A 17702-nucleotide genomic window follows, 5' to 3' on the forward strand; every position below is an offset into this window, starting at 1 on the left:
ACATATATTATGTATATGTAAATGAGTTCACATATAGAAACAACTTATAACAGTACCTGGTACATGATGAGTCCTGTATATATTTGCTGTTTTAATTATTTTCCCCCATTCAACCCAGTACATATAATCAAATATTTATAAAATTTTTTTGCCCCTACTTATTTACAAAGCTACCTCTACTAATTATACTGAAACTTGTAGGTTTCCCAAACATCCATGGTATAATTGGGGGGCTGGGGGGAGGGAGAAACACTTAATCTGGAACTCTGAAGCTCAAGGAGAAAAAAGTCAGGATTGGAGGCATAGTTGTAGAATAATGAATAATAATACCTTTCATCTATTGAGTGCTTATTATAGTCCAGGGTGTTCTAAATGCTTTCCATGTAAATCTCATTCGATTCTCCTAGTGACCCTATGATATAAGTACTTTATTATCCCCATTTGGAGGAGGGAATGGAAGCAAACAGGTGAAGTAACTTGCCCCACGTCACACGGCAGGAAGTGAGACCCAGAATTTGAGCAGTCTGGAGGCTCCAGTTTGTTCTCTTAACTACCAGACATCATGTTATCATATAAAATTTATATATTATCGTTTGGGCTAGTATCTAGTGAACATAACTGTGCAACCAGACTAGCTATCTGAATGGCTGGTGCTCTGTTCTGATTAGCTTGGTGCTTGGATGATATCATTTGTTAATATATTATGATGATCACTTCTGATTATGGGTGGTAGTTAAAGCCATGGAAATGGATGAGATCTTCGGAGAAGTGTGTTTTTATAGTATGAGAAAACTAATATTTTGAGCACCATGAAAGCAAAGGTAGGCTCTGTTTTAGTCACTACTATGCTCCCAAATTGCTTTTACTCAATCTCTGCAAATATGTAAAGGAAGTGGGGCGCCTGGGTGGCGCCGTCGGTTAAGCGTCCGACTTCAGCCAGGTCACGATCTCGCGGTCCGTGAGTTCGAGCCCCGCGTCGGGCTCTGGGCTGATGGCTTGGAGCCTGGAGCCTGTTTCCGATTCTGTGTCTCCCTCTCTCTCTGCCCCTCCCCCGTTCATGCTCTGTCTCTCTCTGTCCCAAAAATAAAATAAAAAACGTTGAAAAAAAAAATATGTAAAGGAAGAAAAAGACCGAAGACCGTCTATCGATGTCCTTAGCGTAGGTTTTCCAAAGGAGTTGAGGAGCAAAAGATAAATAAAGTAAATAAAGTAATAAAGTAATAAAGTCAATAAAATAATGAGTATACACTATTATTCCGAGAAACTTGGCTGGGAAGAAATGGACCAGGTGACAGCACCACATGACAGGAAAATAAAAGACGACGTGCCTTTTTTATCTGGCATTTACAGCCTCATTAATGACATTTTGAAAAATTCGAACAGACCTTTAAGAATTCCACAAAGTTATTCTAAAGCTCATCTACCACTCAAAGAAACCTGTGAGAACACCAAGAAAAGTTCTGGAACCCGTAAGAACACCAACAAAACAGCAAGACAACAATGGGGGCTTACCCCTCAGTTACTTGACCTCCTCCACCTTTCTACTTTTCTGTTCTGACTCAACCACAGGCTTGCTTGGTCACACCCTCAGCGACATTATCAATTGCAGCTACTCTGCTTTCAAAATAGTTAATCCGTTCGGTGTCTGACCATCACATACTATTCTTCAAGCTTGATTGTTCAAATACGCCCACGATCCCTATTTAATGATCCTATCAAGATTTCCAGATGGTTGACCATTCTGACTTTTCCCAACCTGCCAGCCTTCTCCTTAGTTTTCTTTCTCATCCAGCTAACTCAAACTCATCTGAAGCTTTGTGGCCTCTGGCTTTTTTTTTTTTTAATTTTTTTTTTTTTTTACATTTATTTATTTTTGAGAAACAGTGAGACAAAGCGTGAGGGGGGGAGGGGAGACACAGAATCTGAAGCAGGGTCCAGGCTCTGAGCAAGTGGTCAGCACAGAGCCCTATGCGGGGCTCGAACCCACGCACTGTGAGATCACGACCTGAGCCGAAGTCAGTTGCTTAACCAACTGAGCCACCCAGGCGCCCCAACTTTCACAGTAGTTTTTTAAAAAAATGCTTAGACAGACTTCACTGAGATACCTAAAAAGTTCCCAGCCCCTCTTTTGGCCTCCCAAAAGACTGCCTTGTATCTCCACTCCAACCCAGGAAGACAAGTAAGCAAGTGACTGAGCCAGTCTGACTCCATTATGAAAACTGGGGAGATCCTAGTTACTGGTGTATCCTGAGTGCTCAAACAAAATGTTTTACAACTTAAGTAATTTTTTATTAAATTTTTTTTTTCAACATTTTTAATTTATTTTTGGGACAGAGAGAGACAGAGCATGAACGGGGGAGGGGCAGAGAGAGAGGGAGACACAGAATCGGAAACAGGCTCCAGGCTCCGAGCCATCAGCCCAGAGCCTGACGCGGGGCTCGAACTCACGGACCGCGAGATCGTGACCTGGCTGAAGTCGGACGCTTAACCGACTGCGCCACCCAGGCGCCCCTTAAGTAATTTTTTAAAAAAAGCACACTGACTTTTAGCCCCACGATGTTCCTTGTCTGACCCCGGCTAAATTGTATAATATTTCAGCTTCCTAGTCTCCTCATGCGGCAAGCACTTTATATGTTCACCAAACTCCATTTTCTTCTCCTCCTGGACTGTGTTTCTGTCTTTCTTAGAGTTGGGTGGGGCCACACGATTGATTTTTGATTAGTGGAATTGGGTCAAAAGTGACGTTTGCCATATCCAGTCCTTGATTCTAAAAACACTCTTTCGTGCAACTTAACGCTTTCTTGTCTCTTCTCTGTCCCCTCCTGTGTATGCTGTCTCCTATGAGATGGCCGAATGTGGAGAATTCAGTAGAGAGTTCCAAGGCCATAGGAGATGGTGGAGTCACCAGATGGAAGGAACCTGGGTCCCTGGGTAACTGCAGGCAGCAAGAACATCCTCACCCGATTTACATTAGGCTTCAGTGTGAGCAAGAAATAACCTTTTTTTGTGTATAGCTGCTCAAAGTTTAAAAGGCTGCTAATTACAACAGTACATCATCCTATAAATTTGGGCTAATAGATCGTCTATTAAATCTTAGGATGTTCTGAGTCCGAATCAAATAAAAACTTGTTCTTTGTTTCCCTTGAGCATCTTAGAGATTGGCTTCATGAAATTGTCTGTCCTAAAAACACACAGCAAAAGTCCCTACCGTTAAAACCCAAGATGGCTTCCAATTATTCTTATCTCCTGGCATCCAAGCCCTTGTGTAGTCCCCTCCCACACTGAATCATGGCTGGCTGGTGTTTCCAATAGAAGACTGCAGAAGAAATAGCGTATGATTCCAAGACTCAGGCATTAAAGATACGGCAATTTCCACCTTGGTCTCTCTTAGATGCTTGCTCTGTAGAAAGCCTGGTGTCAGGTCGTGAGGACAGCTGAGCAGCCCTGTGGAGAGGGCTACCTACATGGCAAGGAACAGACCTCCCATCAACCACTAGCCTCTACTTTCCAGCCATGTGAATGTGCCACTCGGGAAGCATATTCTCCGGCCTCAGTCAAGCCTGAAGATGACGGCAGTCCTGGCTGACTGGCTGACAGCTTGACAGAAACCTCACGAGAGACCCTGAGCCACAAACACACTGATAAGTTGCTCCCGAATTCCTGATGAAGCTGACATAATAAATATTTACTGTTGTTTTAAGCCACAAAGTACTAGAATAATTTGTGATACAGCAGTGGATGACACGATCTGTGATACTACTGTTTGTTAAAATTCCTAGACTCTTTTTTTTTTTTTTAACGTTTTATTTATTTTTGAGACGGGGAGAGACAGAGCATGAACAGGGGAGGGTCAGAGAGAGGGAGACACAGAATCGGAAACAGGCTCCAGGCTCTGAGCGGTCAGCACAGAGCCCGACGCAGGGCTTGAATTCACGGACCTGATCATGACCTGAGCTGAAGTCGGACGCTTAACCGACTGAGCCACCCAGGTGCCCCCCTAGATTATTTTTTTAATCTCTTTTTATCCCCTTCAGCATTATTGAGACGTAGTAACATACAATGTTGTGTAAGTTTAAGGTGTACAACATAATAATTTGATATATATTGCAAACTGATTACTACAATAAGGTGAGTAGACACATTCATCACCTCATAGTTACAGGTGTGTGTGTGTGTGTGTGTGTGTGTGTGTGTGTGTATAATACACATCACATCTTCTTTATCCATTCCTGGTGATGGACACTTAGGTTGTTTGCATGTCTTGACTATTGTAGACAATGTTGCAATGAACATGGGGTGCAGATACCTCTTTGAGATAGTGATTTTATTTCCTTCAGATATATACCCAGAAATAACATTGTTGAATAATATGATAGTTTTTTTTAAGCTTTTATTTTATTTTATTTTATTTTATTTTATTTTAGGGGCCCCTGGGTGGTTCCGTCAGTTGGGTGTCCGACTTCAGCTCGGGTCATGATCTCACGGTTCATGAGTTGGAGCCCTGCGTTGGGCTGTGTGCTGACAGCTCAGAGCCTGGAGCCTGCTTCGGATTCTGTCTCCCTCTCTCTGCCCCTCCCCTGCTCACACTCTGTCTCTGTCTCTGTCTCTGTCTCTCTCTCTCTCTCTCAAAGATAAACATTTAAAAAAATAATAAAGTTTTTATTTTATTTTATTTTGAGAGTGAGAGAGAGAGCACACAAGCAGGGGAGGGGTAGGGAGAGAGGGAGAGAGAGAGAGAACCCCGAGTAGTCTCCTCACTGTCAGCACAGAGCCCTATGAGGGGCTTGAACTCAGGAGCCGTGAGGTCATGACCTGAGCCGAAGTCAGACTCTCACCCTATTTAGCGACCCAAGGACCCCTTAATTATTTGTGATGCTCTTGTGAATGGGATTTACATTTTTTTCATTTTTAGATAATTTGTTGGTGGTGTATAGAAACACAAGCTGAAAATTTCTACATTCCAATGGCATTCTCTTTTTCGTGGGGCATCAGTGCCTGTTACTGAAACAGAGTATGCAGGAATCATTCCTTTTTTTTTTTTTAATTTTTTAATTTTTGAGAGAGAGAGAGAGACAGACAGAGCATGAGGCAGAGAGGGGCAGAGAGAGGGACACAGAATCGGAAGCAGGTACCAGGCTCTGAGCTGTCAGCACAGAGCCCCGCGCGGGGCTTGAACTCATGGACCGTAAGATCATGACCTGAGCCGAAGTTGGACGCCCAATCAGCTGAACCACCCAGGCGCCCACAAGGAATCATTCCATTCATCTCCAAGTCACAGGAAGTTGTATCAATCCTGTAGCTAAAAGGATATGGGGGGGGATCATTTGGTAATGGCAATTTTGAAGAGTAAGTCTGAACAATGTAAGCTGATTCTGACATCTTCTTAAAATCTTTAAGCAGGGAGGGAGACTCTGGAAGGAAAAAAAAAGAATAATATTTTTCTTGATACTATTGTAACCACAAACATTTCAAAACATTAGTTGGAAGTTTATTGAGCAACTTTCAAGAGAATACAAATGGGATACCTACATTTCTTCAATAGGATGACACACATCAATATGGGAAAAGAGAATATCTGGAATTCTGTAGAGCCAGTAAGTGTTGTAATAATAATAATAATAATAATATCAAGTTAATGTGGAGTCCATGTATATCTTAAACCGGTTTATCTGTTCCCTTCTCTCATTTATTTCCTACAGAGATTGTCTTGTTCTCGCATTTTCTTTTTTGTTTGTTTTAAGTTTACTTATTTATTTTGAGACAGAGAGAGAGAGAGAGAGAGCGGGGAAGGGGCAGAGAGAGAGGAAGAGAGAGAATCCCAAGAAGGCCACACGCTGTCAGCCTAGAGCCGGATGAGGGGCTCGGTCTCACCAACCGTGAGGTCATGACCTGAGCCAAAAGCCAAAATCAGGAGTCTGACTGAACCCCCCAGATGCCCCATTCTCACACTTTCTTAAGGTACGTCAAGAAGTTAAATAACTAAATTTCAATACAAATGACAAAGAGACGGTGAAGAAAAGACATATCAATTTATCAGAAAAGAAGTTTGAAGAAGGATGTTTCTTTTGGCATCATAATCTTTGTCCCTTAATGTGACTGACTAGAGGGGCTCCTGAATGGCTCAGTTGGAGGATCATGCAAGTGTTGATCTCAGGGTCATAGGTTCGAGCCCTGCGTTGGGTGTAGAGATTACTTAAATAAACAAAACCTAATAAAATAAAATAAGATAAGATAAGATAAGATAAGATAAAATAAAATAAAATAACTTACTAGAATTATGCAGTGCAGTTCCAGTGCATACAGCTTCATCCATACAACAGGGTATCTGGGCCAGTGATCTTCTTCCCCAGGTGGGTAGTTGACAAAATTCCTCCAGCAGTGATCATACTCTAAGGAGACACAAATTTTGGTTCATTCAGCTAATAGAGCAGAAAGTTACTTTAAAGAGAGCCCAGCTTATAGATACACGTTATATAAAACCCGTCAGCCTATTTGCTGTTGGAGATGGACTAACCTCCCCCTGAATCCCTAAAAACAACAACATAATTTATTCCAAGATGGCTGACGGGTCACCATGGCAGATGCAGGCATGGAGAAGAGAGCCCTCTTTTTCATATTTTCCTTGCTGTGAATATCAGACCTGGTCCTTTCTCATGTTATTTTGGACTTTCACTTCTTCTTCTTCTTCTTCTTTTTTTTTTTTTAAACATTTATTCATTTTTGAGAGATAGAAAGAGACAGAGCGGCAGTGGGGGAAGGGCAGAGATAAGAGAGAAACACAGAATCCAAGCTGTCAGGACAGAGTCTGATGCAGGGCTTGAACCCACGAACTGCCAGATCATGACCTGAGCCAAAGTTGGACACTTAACTGAGCTAGCCAGTTTATTTATTTATTTAGGAGAGAGACAGAGAGAGAGAGGGAGGGAGAGAGCACAGTGGGGGAGGGACAGAGAGAGAGAGAGAGACAGAGACAGAGGATCTGAAGCAGGTTCTGTGCTGACACCAGAGAGCCCGATGCTGGGCTCGAACTCACGAACTGCTAGATCCTGCCCTGAGCCCAAGTCAGACACTTAACTGACTGAGCCACCCAGGCACCCCCTGACTTTCACTTCTGAGACTTCCGAAGTGGGATAGTCACTCTTCTGGCCTAGAAACATGCTACCAGCACAGTCTCGCATCAACACTTAAGGTCCTCTGTTTGTTGTTTTTACCTGGGACTCTCATAATCTGGACGGTCACACCACTGTTGATGAGGTCCCTGAGTCCTTGCCGGTTTTGTTGATCCAGGTGCCAGAAGAGTCGAGATACATAAATAACCAGAGTCACGTTAGGGTGTTGACTCAAAAATCCTCTGATAGCCTTGGAGCATTCCCAACAGGGACTCCAGGACAGGAACCAGGTGATGGAACAGCTGATGGAGGGGCAAAAATGTCTTTCTGAAGTAAATTTTTCTATAAAATTGAGCTCAACGTGGTTGGCGGTATTTCTGCCCGAGTTTCGCCAGATCCTATGGCTTGTGCCCCACTTAATTTCATAGAGCAGACAGGCCTCTTTGCGGAGTTCTCTGGGGTCAAAGAAGACTTCAAACTCCCGGGGTTCAATTCTTCTTCTGAAACACAAAAAGCACCCCCATGCTATCAGGCAATCTTTAGAGAGACCCGAGGAATGATTTCATGTTCCCCTCTCCTATCACACAGATCTCAAACATGACATCTCAGGACATTTTCTTTTCTAATCTGTCTCCCAAAGTTATCTAGGTGGGCCCGTCTGAATCATCAGAGTTTCTCTCACAAGCATAGTGAAGAGAGTTTTCCCACCTCACGTCATGGAGTTACCACTCTCTCTATAGCGTTGCTTGGTAGTTTTGAATTCAGGCATAAATATGTAGAGACGCCATGCTCCAATCCCTACACCTCAACGTTCCTCAGTGGACTCTAACTAAATTTTAGGTAGGAGCCTCAAACTGCCAACAAGATTCTATTGCCAATTCTGAAGAGAGAAGAAGCCTCGGGATTCTTCGGCATGAAATTCTGCATACTAATTCCTCATAAGAAAAAAATTCAAGTTGCTCCCAGTGGCATCTTTATTTATTTATTTTTTAAAGATTTTTGTCAAAAAAAAAAAAAAAAAGATGTTTGTCTTTAACAGTCTCTACACCCACTGTGGGGCTCAGACTTACCACACCAAGACCAAGAGTCACATGCTCCACTGACTGAGCCAGCCAGGCGCCCCTCCCAATGACATCTGTAGACTTAATCCTTTCCATGTCTCAGAGCTGTAACTCAGGGGAAACTCAAGATCGTGATGAGTACTCTTCTTTGCCATATGGTTGAGTCATCAGCTTATTACATCCCAATATTTCCACTCATCCCTAAAGTATTACATTTATTGACCACATAGATCAGTCCTCCCACCCATCGTGAGATAATTAATTCCCTGACAAAAGTCCCCCTGTTATAATGCTACGTTTGAAAAATGGGAATATGGTATAAAATAAAAAGATGAACTCAAAGTGACAAATGAGTTCTCTGGACCTTTCGCTAATGGCTATCAAGTCATGTGATTTAAACAGAGAAGTATGAAGATAAAACAGTAACAGAACAAAGCTGGAAGGTAATTTATTTAAACACAAACCAAAAGACATACAAACAAAGATATAGGAAGCAATAATCATAGGGCGCCTGGGTGGCTCAGTCAGCTGAGCATCCAATTCTTGGGCCCACAGCAGGCTCCGCATGGAGCCTGCTTGGGATTCTCTCTGTCTGCCCCCAGCCCCTAGCTCGTGTGTGTGCTCTCTCTCTCTCTCAAAATAAAAAAATAAACTTTTAAAAAAAGCAATAGTTATAGAGAATGAAGTTAGAAAAGGCAAAAGGTGGGGCGCCTGGGTGGTTCAGTCAGTTGAGCGTCCGACTTCGGCTCAGGTCATGATCTCGTGGTTTGTGGGTTCGAGCCCCGCATCGGGCTCTGTGCTGACAGTTCAGAGCCTGGAGCCTGCTTCGGATTCTGTGTCTCCCTCTCTCTCTCTGCCCCTCCCCCGCTTGTGCTCTGTCTCTCTCTCTGTCTCTCTGTCTCTCTCTCTCTCTCTCAAAAATAAATAAATAAATGTAAAAAATAAAATTAAAAAAAAAGAAAGAAAAGGCAAAAGGAAAGAGTGGGAACATGATACAACAAGAAAGGAAAAATATGGAAAGCTATAGTCCTACAGCTCTTAAATCCACCTTTTCTTGCTGAATTAAATGCTCACTATGGTAGTATTCTTTTCTTTTTTTTTTTTTTAATGTTTATTTATTTTGGAGAGAGGCAGAGAGAGAGCAGAGGAAAGGCAGAGAGAGGAGACACAGAATCCAAAGCAGGCTCCAGGCTCTGAGCTGTCAGCCCAGAGCCTGATGTGGGGCTTGAACTCACCAACTGTGAGATCATTACCTGAACTGCACTCGGATGCTTAACCAACTGAGCCACCCAGCTGCTCCTATGATAATATCAGTCTTACCTCAAGGTGGCATCTCCAGTGGAAGGCCCTGTTGACCAAGAGACGATTATGTCAAATAACACCCACACACATATTTAGCTAAGAAAAATACTCGGTTTTTCTAAACCATATCAGAAAATGGGGTTAAAAAAGTCTCTCCTATATTCATTGGATTGGACCCTCAAGAAAAGCCAAATTTGTAAGGGCTCTGCCAAAAATCTATTTGCCCAATCCCAAACCAGAAAATCCTCCTTAAGGCTCCAGCAAGAATGATCAAATGCGATGAGACAGTCATCCCTCAGAGGCTCCTATGTGTAATTTCTACCTGCTTCCATAGCACCCTGTACGTCCTTCATCACAGCAATTATCATGCTATACATTTATGTTTTTTTATGGAGCTATTGTTCTTATATTTTATTTATTTTTTAATTTACATCCAAGTTAGTTAACATAGAGTGCCACAATGAGTTCAGGAGTAGATTCCAGTAATTCATCCCCTAGCTATGACACCCAGTTACACCTAGGTATCACTAGGTATAAGGTAGGTATAAGTTATATCTAGGTATAAGCACCCAGTGTTTATCCCAAGTGACTTCCTTAATACCCCTTACCCATGTAGCCCATCCCCCTCCCACAACCCCTCCAGCAACCCTCAGTTTGTTCTCTATATTTAAGAGTCTCTTATGTTTTGTCCCCCTCCCTGTTTTTATATTATTTTTGCTTCCCTTCCCTTATGTTCATCTGGTGTGTCTCTTAAAGTCCTCATATGAGTGAAGGCATATGATTTTTGTCTTTCTCTGACTGACTAATGTCACTTAGCGTAATACCCTCCAGTTCCATCTATGTAGTTGCGAATGGCAAGATTTCATTCTTTTTGATTGCCAGGTAATACTCCATTGTATATATATACCACACCTTCTTTATCCATTCATCCATCGATGGACATTTGGGCTCGTTCCATACTTCGGCTATTGTCGATCGTGCTGCTATAAACATGGGGGTGCATGTGCCCCTTCGAAACAGCACCCCTATATCCCTTGGATAAATCCCTAGTAGTGCAGTTGCTGGGTCGTAGGGTAGTTCTATTTTGAATGTTTTGAGGATCCTCCATACTGTTTTCCAGAGTGGCTGCACCAGTTTGCATTCCCATATCATGCTATATTTTGATTGGTATTTACACGACCATAATAACAATGAATTATAAATTATGTGAGATACGGATTATGAATATCTTGTTCTAGACTCTATCATCACACTGCCTGAAACATGTTGGCAGTAGATATTTATTGAACAAATGACTGAACGAGTCTCACTACTATCAATTATGGGATACCTAAATATATACACAGAGGAACGAAGAGACAGAGAGAGAACAATATTATGCGGAGAGAGTGGCTCTCTCATACATTGTTGGTGGGAACGTAAACTGGTACAGCCACTCCAGGAAACAGGCAGTTTCTTAATCATTATTATTATTTTATTTTTATTTTTAAAGTTTACTTATTTATTTTGAGAGAGGATAGGGGCAGAGAGATCCCAAGCAGGGTCTGTGCTCAGTGAGGAGCCTAATGCAGGGCTCGACCTCACAAATGAGAGATCATGACCTGCGCTGAAATCAAGAGTTGGTTGCTCAACTGACACCCAGGTGTCCCAGAAGTTTCTTAATTGAAAACAACAACGCGGGGCGCCTGGGTGGCGCAGTCGGTTAAGCGTCCGACTTCAGCCAGGTCACGATCTCGCGGTCCGTGAGTTCGAGCCCCGCGTCAGGCTCTGGGCTGACGGCTCAGAGCCTGGAGCCTGTTTCAGATTCTGTGTCTCCCTCTCTCTGACCCTCCCCCGTTCATGCTCTGTCTCTCTCTGTCTCAAAAATAAATAAACGTTAAAAAATAAAATAAAATAAAATAAAGATTAATTAAAAATTAAAAAAAAATAAAAGCAACAACAATAATTGAAAATGCAACTGCCATATAACCCAGCAACTGCACCCTGGGCATTTATCTCAGAGACACGAAAATGTAGGCTCCCACGAAGGCTGTATGCAAATGTTTCTATCACTTTGATTTGTAATATCTAAAAACTGGCATCAACCTAGATGTCCAGATGTTAAACAATCCTTGGTAAATGGAATGGAATTCAGCAATAAAAAGGAACAAACTATTGATACATGTAATAACTTGGATGAATCTCCAAGGAATTATGCTGGGGGAGGGAGGAGCAATCTCAAAAAGTTGCATTCTGCATGATTCCATTTGTCTAACATTTTGAGTGGCAAAATTTTAGAAGTGAGGACGGATCAGTGGTTCTCAAGAATTAAGAACAGGGGTGGGGCAGGAAGAAGGAGGGTTTGGTTATAAAAGGGCAATAAAATATCTCTGTACTGTTGGAATGATCATGGTGGTGAAAACACAGACCTCTGCAGGTGACAAAATTGCCTACAACTAAATACACACAGAGGCACCTGGGTGGCTCAGTCGGTTAAGTGGCCGACTTGATTGCAGCTCAGGTCATGATCTCACGGTTTGTGAGTTCGAGCCCCACGTCAGGCTTTGTGCGAACAGCTCAGAGTCTGGAACCTGCTTTGGATTCTGTGTCTCCCTCTCTCTGCGCAACCCCCTCCCCCCAATTCCTGCTCATGCTCTGTCTCTGTCTCTCTCTTTCTCTCTAAAATAAATAAACATTTTTTAAAAATTCAAAACAAATAAATAAACATTAAAAAAAGAAAGAAAAAACTAAATATACACACATAAACGACTACAAGTGCAACTGGAGAAATCTGAATAAAATAGGTGGATTGTGTCAATGTTAGTATTCTGGTTGTGATATTATTCTACACTTGATCTTAGCCACAGGCTGAGAAGCCATAGGTTGTGAGATTATTCTATAGTTTTGCAAAACGTAACCATTGGGGGGAACTGAGCAAAGTGTATAAGGAACTTCTCTATTATTCTTAAAGCTGCATGTTTTTAAACTTTGATTATCTCAAAATAACTACTTAAGGAGTGTTTAGTAGTATGGAGAGAAGCTGGGGCACCACTGGCTTAATATAGTTGTACTTTTGGGGTGCCTGGCTGGCTGAGTAGGTAAAGCATGCGCCTTTTGTTTTTTTTTTTTTAATTCTTGTTTATTTTTGAGAGAGAGAGAGAGAGACAGAGACAGAAACAGAGCAGGGGAGGGCAGAGAGAGAGGGAGACAAGAATCCAAAGCAGGCTCCAGGCTCTGAGCTGTCAGCACAGAGTCTGACGCGGGGCCCGAACTCACAAACTGCAAGATCATGACCTGAGCCGAATTTGGACGCTCAACCCACTGAGCCACCCAGGTGCCCCTATACGCACATGTACTTTTTAAATCACAAATCAAGAGGAATGAAGAAAGATCTGCGTCAGTGAGAGGAGTGAAAAAACATTTGCAAAATTCATATGGAAAGATATTCCTTTTTTTTTTTTTAAAGTTTATTCATTTAGTTTGACAGAGAGTGGGGAGAGGGAGAGAGAATCCCAAGCGGGTTCCATGCTGCCAGCGCTGAGCCTGATTCGGGGCTCAGACTCAAGTACTGTGAGATCATGACCTGAACCGACACCAAGAGTGGGACATTTCACCAGCTGAGGCACTCAGGTGCCGAGATATGAAAAGATCTTGTTGAACCAGCAGAGGGGAAGCTGACTTCACCTGGAGCCCAGTGGGTACTGAGGGCATTGATGGCAAAATGCTGCCGCACGAAGGATCTCAAAGGTGGCAAAAGTCTCCCTCTGAATCAAGTTAATGCAGAAGGAGGGAGAGACAGAATCAACAATCACTGCCCTTAGGAAAAGAAAAGAACAATACAGTTAGCAGCAGAATTTGGAGCTCGGGTGTAAACTGAGTCAACATGGGGCACGACTCAGTCATCTGAGTTCCCAATGTACAAAGTTTCAGGGAATGGAGATAATCCTTCAGTCAAAAGAAACAGCTAAGAGGGGCATCTGGGCGGCTCAGTCAGTTAAGCGTCCGACTTCGGCTCAGGTCGTGATCTCATGAATCGTGGGTTCGAGCCCCGTGTAGGGCTCTGTGTTGACAGCTCAGAGCCTGGAGCCCGTTTCGGCTTCTGTGTCTCCCTCTCTCTCTCTCTCTCTCTCTCTCTGCCCCACCCCCCTGCTCATGCTCTGTCTTTTTCTGTCTCAAAAATAAACATTAAAAAAAAGGCTTTCTTTTTTTTAACTTCATGTACTTATTTTTTTAATTAATTTTTGACAGAGAGAGAGAAAGAGAGAGAGAGAGAGAATGAATGGGGGAGGGGCAGAGAGAGAAGGAGAGAGAGAATCCTAAACAGGCTCCTTACTGTCAGTGCAGAGCCCTGACGTGGAGCTCAATCGCATGAACTGCGAAATCTGAACCTGAGCCCAAATCAAGAGTCAGACACCGACTAAGCCACCCGGGCGCCCCCCGCTGCTATTTTTTAAACTGTTATTTAACAGTTGTATTTTTCACTGAACTTTTTATTACGGTGAGACAAGCATCGATTTGGTGTCATTTGATCAAAATCATTTGTGGATGTGAATAGTTAGTAGTAAGAATAATAATAAATCCCGTTTAAGAGTCGTATGAATATGTTAATACACAGGAAAGTTGAAAAACCTCAAGGACACAAGCACAGGCAGGACACGCACACACATGCACACACACACACACACACACACACACACAGAATATCTGCCCTTTTCATGAATATAGAGCTTGCCAGGCCCCCCGGTCCAGTTTACCTTTGTCAGAAGCCATGGTGCTCTGTCACTGGACTTTTCCCCCCGGAACCGTATATTGTGCTGATCGCTCTTACCAACAACACGCCTGGACATCATAGGTGTGGCCTCTGATACCTGGCTGGGGCAAAGGATGACTCAGTCCTGAGTCTCCGGCAATTGCCGGGTATCTCGACTGTACAAATAGTGAGCAGATTAAGAGGGAAAGAGGTGTGGGGAATTCACATCAATGTGTTGATAAGAAAGCTTAGGATTCTGTAGAGTAAATCACCGAGGATATCCGCATTTCCAAGTTCTTCCCCGGAAACCTCTGAATTTAGGAACGTTTCCCTGTTTTAAAAATGAAGGGTCAGGCAAGACTGATCAATCATTCTTCATTAGAGAGCGCAAAGGAAGAACAAAGGGAAGAGAGAACCGACGGGTTTGTAGAATCTGAAAGCTTTCAACGTTACCTGGTGCAGACACTGAGGATTATTTACTTATTTCTTTACTTGAGCGACCATTTGCTTATATCTTTAACGATTATTTACTTATTTCTAACTTCCTCTTATTTTGTTCTTTGCCCCCAATCTTGTTGGAATGGGGAGGGGCACCAATAGATGCAAAATCACGAGGACTTTGGCCTCTGAGTTGGGTAATTAGTGCATCTAATTACGTCTTTGGTGATCCCTCTTCCTTTTTGAAGCTAAGGTTAAGTGTATGGCCAGGTCCACTCCTGCTTTCTCATCCTTCTTGAGGAAGTGAATACTGTGCTCCAGACTGCCGTTGCCTCCTGTTGCCTGAACCCTGGCTCATGCATCTCTGAGGCTCAGCACACACTCCCAGAATTGAGGGCATTTTCAAGACCCAAGGCTCCCTCCCTCTAGGGTCTCACAACTAGAGCTTCTGAACTCTGAATCTCAAGGACCATCCACCCCTATTATACCTAAGCCCCTACCTATAAGATCTTCCTTAATTATGAAAGTCAAAGTAGAGCCTCCACAAGATAAAGCAGTTGTTTGAGTGGCAGTTAAAGAGTTATGAAGAAGAGGGGCACCCGGGTGGTTCAGTTGGTTGAGCGTCTGACTCCAGCTCAGGGCACGATCTTGTGGATTGTGAGTTCAAGCCCCCCTGTCAGGCTCTGTGCTGACAGCTCAGAGCCCAGAGCCTGCTTCGGATTCTGTGTCTCCTTTCCTCGGTCACATTCTCTCTCTCTCTCAAAATGAATAAACATTTTAAAAAATCAAAAAAAAAGTTATGAAGAAAGGGCAGAAGTGCCACCTCATAAATGAAGGTCCTTCAGAATCCAAGTGTTTCTTTTTTTTTTTTTGCTTTTAAGTTTTCTTTCTTGATTTTTTTTTTTTTTTTTTTTTGAGAGAGAGAGAGACAGAGCATGAGCAGGGGCAGGGATAGAGAACGAGGGAGAGAGAGAGAGAATCCCAAGCAGACTCCGTTCTGTCAGTGAACAGCCGAATGCAGGGCTCAAACTCACGAACCGTGAAATCGACCTGAGCTGAAATCAAGAGTCAGATGCTTAACCAACTGAGCCGCCCAGGCGCCCCAGGAGCCAAGTGTTTAAAAGTTATGTGGGTGCTAAGTAGAATACCAACCCCCCCAGAGATGGCCACATTGTAACACCTGGAACCTTATAATATGGTACCTTACAATGGCATAAGGGACTTTGCAGGTGTGGTTAAGTTAAGGATCTTGAGGTAAAAAGATTATCCCATCCTGTGTGGTCTCAATCTAATCAAAAGTACCCTTATGAGAGTGATGCAAAAGAATTAGTCAGAGAAGGGTGCCTAGTGGCTTAGTCAACTAAGCGTCTATCCAACTCTTGGTTTGGGCTCAGCTCATGATCTCATTGTTAGGGATGGAGCCCCACACTTGGGATCTGCATCGATAGCACGGAGCCTACTTGGGATTCTCTCTCCCTCTCTCCCTGCCTCTCCCCTGCTCACACTTTATCTCTCTCTCAAAATAAATAAATATTAAAAAAAAAAAAAAAAGACGCCTGAGGCGCCTAGGTGGCTCCGTCAGTTAAACGTCCGACTTCGGCTCAGGTCACTATCTCGTGGTTTGTGGGTTTGAGCCCTGCGTCGGGCTCTGTGCTGACAGCTCGGAGCCTGGAGCCTGCTTCAGATTCTGTGTCTCCCTCTCTCTCTGCCCCATCCCCACTCACACTCTGTGTCTCTCTCTCTCTCTCTCTCTCTCTCTCTCTCGCTCTCAAGAATAACTAAACACTTAAAAAAAAAAAAAAAGAATCTGGCAGTTGAATTGCTGGATCAAGTAGGTAAGCAAGCATATATTTAACTCAAGAAAATGCCAAATGTTTATACCAGTTCACTTTCCCGTCAAGAGGGTGCGAGAGTTTCAGCCTTTGGGAGTGTCAGCTCTTAAAGTAGCGATCATTTTTGTGGGTATGGTAGTATCTAATTGTGATTTTTACTAGCATTGTCCTGATGTTGACCATCCTTTCACGTGCTTATTAGTTATTTACATATCTTCTTTTCTAAAGTCTGAACATTTTATCCATTTCTTACGGGTTGTTTGTCTTCTGAGTTATAAGAGTTCTTTATACATTGTGGATACAATTCCTTTGTTATATATGTAAACACACTTGCCTTTTCATTTCCTTAATGGTGTCTCTTCTGAAGAAAAGAAGTTCTCCACTTTAACGAAACTCAATTTGTCAATTTTTTTTTTTATGGTTAGTGTTTTGTGGATCGTGTCTGTAAAATTAGTGCCTACTCGAAGGACGGGAAAATAGTTTCAGTTTTTAGCTTTCTGGGTTTTTGAAGATTTTTCTTTTTAAGTATTTTAAAATAACTTAAGAGTAATTTTTAAGTAACTTGAAAGTAAGTTTTAAGTAACCCCACTCTCAACGTGGGGCTTGAACTCACAACCCCGGGATTGAGAGTTGCACCCTCTACCGCCTGAGCTAGCCAGGTACCCCACTTTTATATTCGTTCTATAATCTGTTTCTTTCAGTTAATTTTTGCGTATGGTATAATATGAGGGCCAGGGTTCCTTTTTGTCCATATGAATATTATTAGTCAGCTAGAGCTGTAGTAACAAAATACCACAGACTGGGTTGCTTAAACAACAGAAGTTTCTTTTCTCACAGTTCTGGAGGCTAGGAGTCCAAGATCAAGGTTCCAACCAATTTGGTTTCTGGTGAGAACTCTCTTCCTGGCTTGTAGACACTGCTTTCTTGCTATGTTTTCACGTGACCTTTCCTTGCGTTCGCAAGTTCAGAGGGCTCAGACCATTAGTAGGTAGCTCACGTAGGTCTCTTCTTATAAGGACATTGATCCTGTTAGATCAGGACCCCATTTGACTTTAATTACTTCCTTAATCCTCCACATGGGGAGGATTAAGACTTTAACAGGGGTTAAATGTGTGGGGGACACAAACATTCAGTTCAAAGTAGATTTTCTATATCATCTCCCCCCACGTGGATGCTTGGTTTTTAGCACTATTTGTTGAAAGGTCTGTACCTTTCCTATGGAATTACCTTG

At 42.8% G+C, this 17702-nt stretch overlaps 1 protein-coding gene across 1 annotated transcript; it reads right to left on the reverse strand.

Annotated features, from left to right (window-relative positions):
- Window positions 1–5069: 5069 nt before the first annotated feature.
- Window positions 5070–14306, reverse strand: APOBEC1 (apolipoprotein B mRNA editing enzyme catalytic subunit 1). Its single transcript, XM_058743780.1, has 5 exons — window positions 14206–14306; window positions 9491–9518; window positions 7212–7609; window positions 6271–6389; window positions 5070–5411 (listed from the first exon to the last, which is right to left on the reverse strand). Exons 1-5 carry the CDS (start codon window positions 14219–14221, stop codon window positions 5262–5264), a joined length of 711 nt encoding a protein of 236 aa, XP_058599763.1. The 5' UTR covers window positions 14222–14306; the 3' UTR covers window positions 5070–5261.
- Window positions 14307–17702: the final 3396 nt, after the last annotated feature.

The sequence above is a fragment of the Neofelis nebulosa genome, chromosome 8 (genome assembly GCF_028018385.1).
Source record: "Neofelis nebulosa isolate mNeoNeb1 chromosome 8, mNeoNeb1.pri, whole genome shotgun sequence".
Taxonomy (NCBI): Eukaryota; Metazoa; Chordata; class Mammalia; order Carnivora; family Felidae; genus Neofelis; species Neofelis nebulosa.

Bases quoted from the DNA above. Each gene is read 5' to 3' on its own strand.
- APOBEC1 (XM_058743780.1), bottom strand. The intron at 7,610-9,490 runs GTAAGACTGATA...TTTGTGTTTCAG, and splicing joins ACTGGAGATGCCACCTTGAG to AAGAAGAATTGAACCCCGGG. The intron at 6,390-7,211 runs GTAAAAACAACA...GTGTCTCCTTAG, and splicing joins CCAGATTATGAGAGTCCCAG to AGTATGATCACTGCTGGAGG.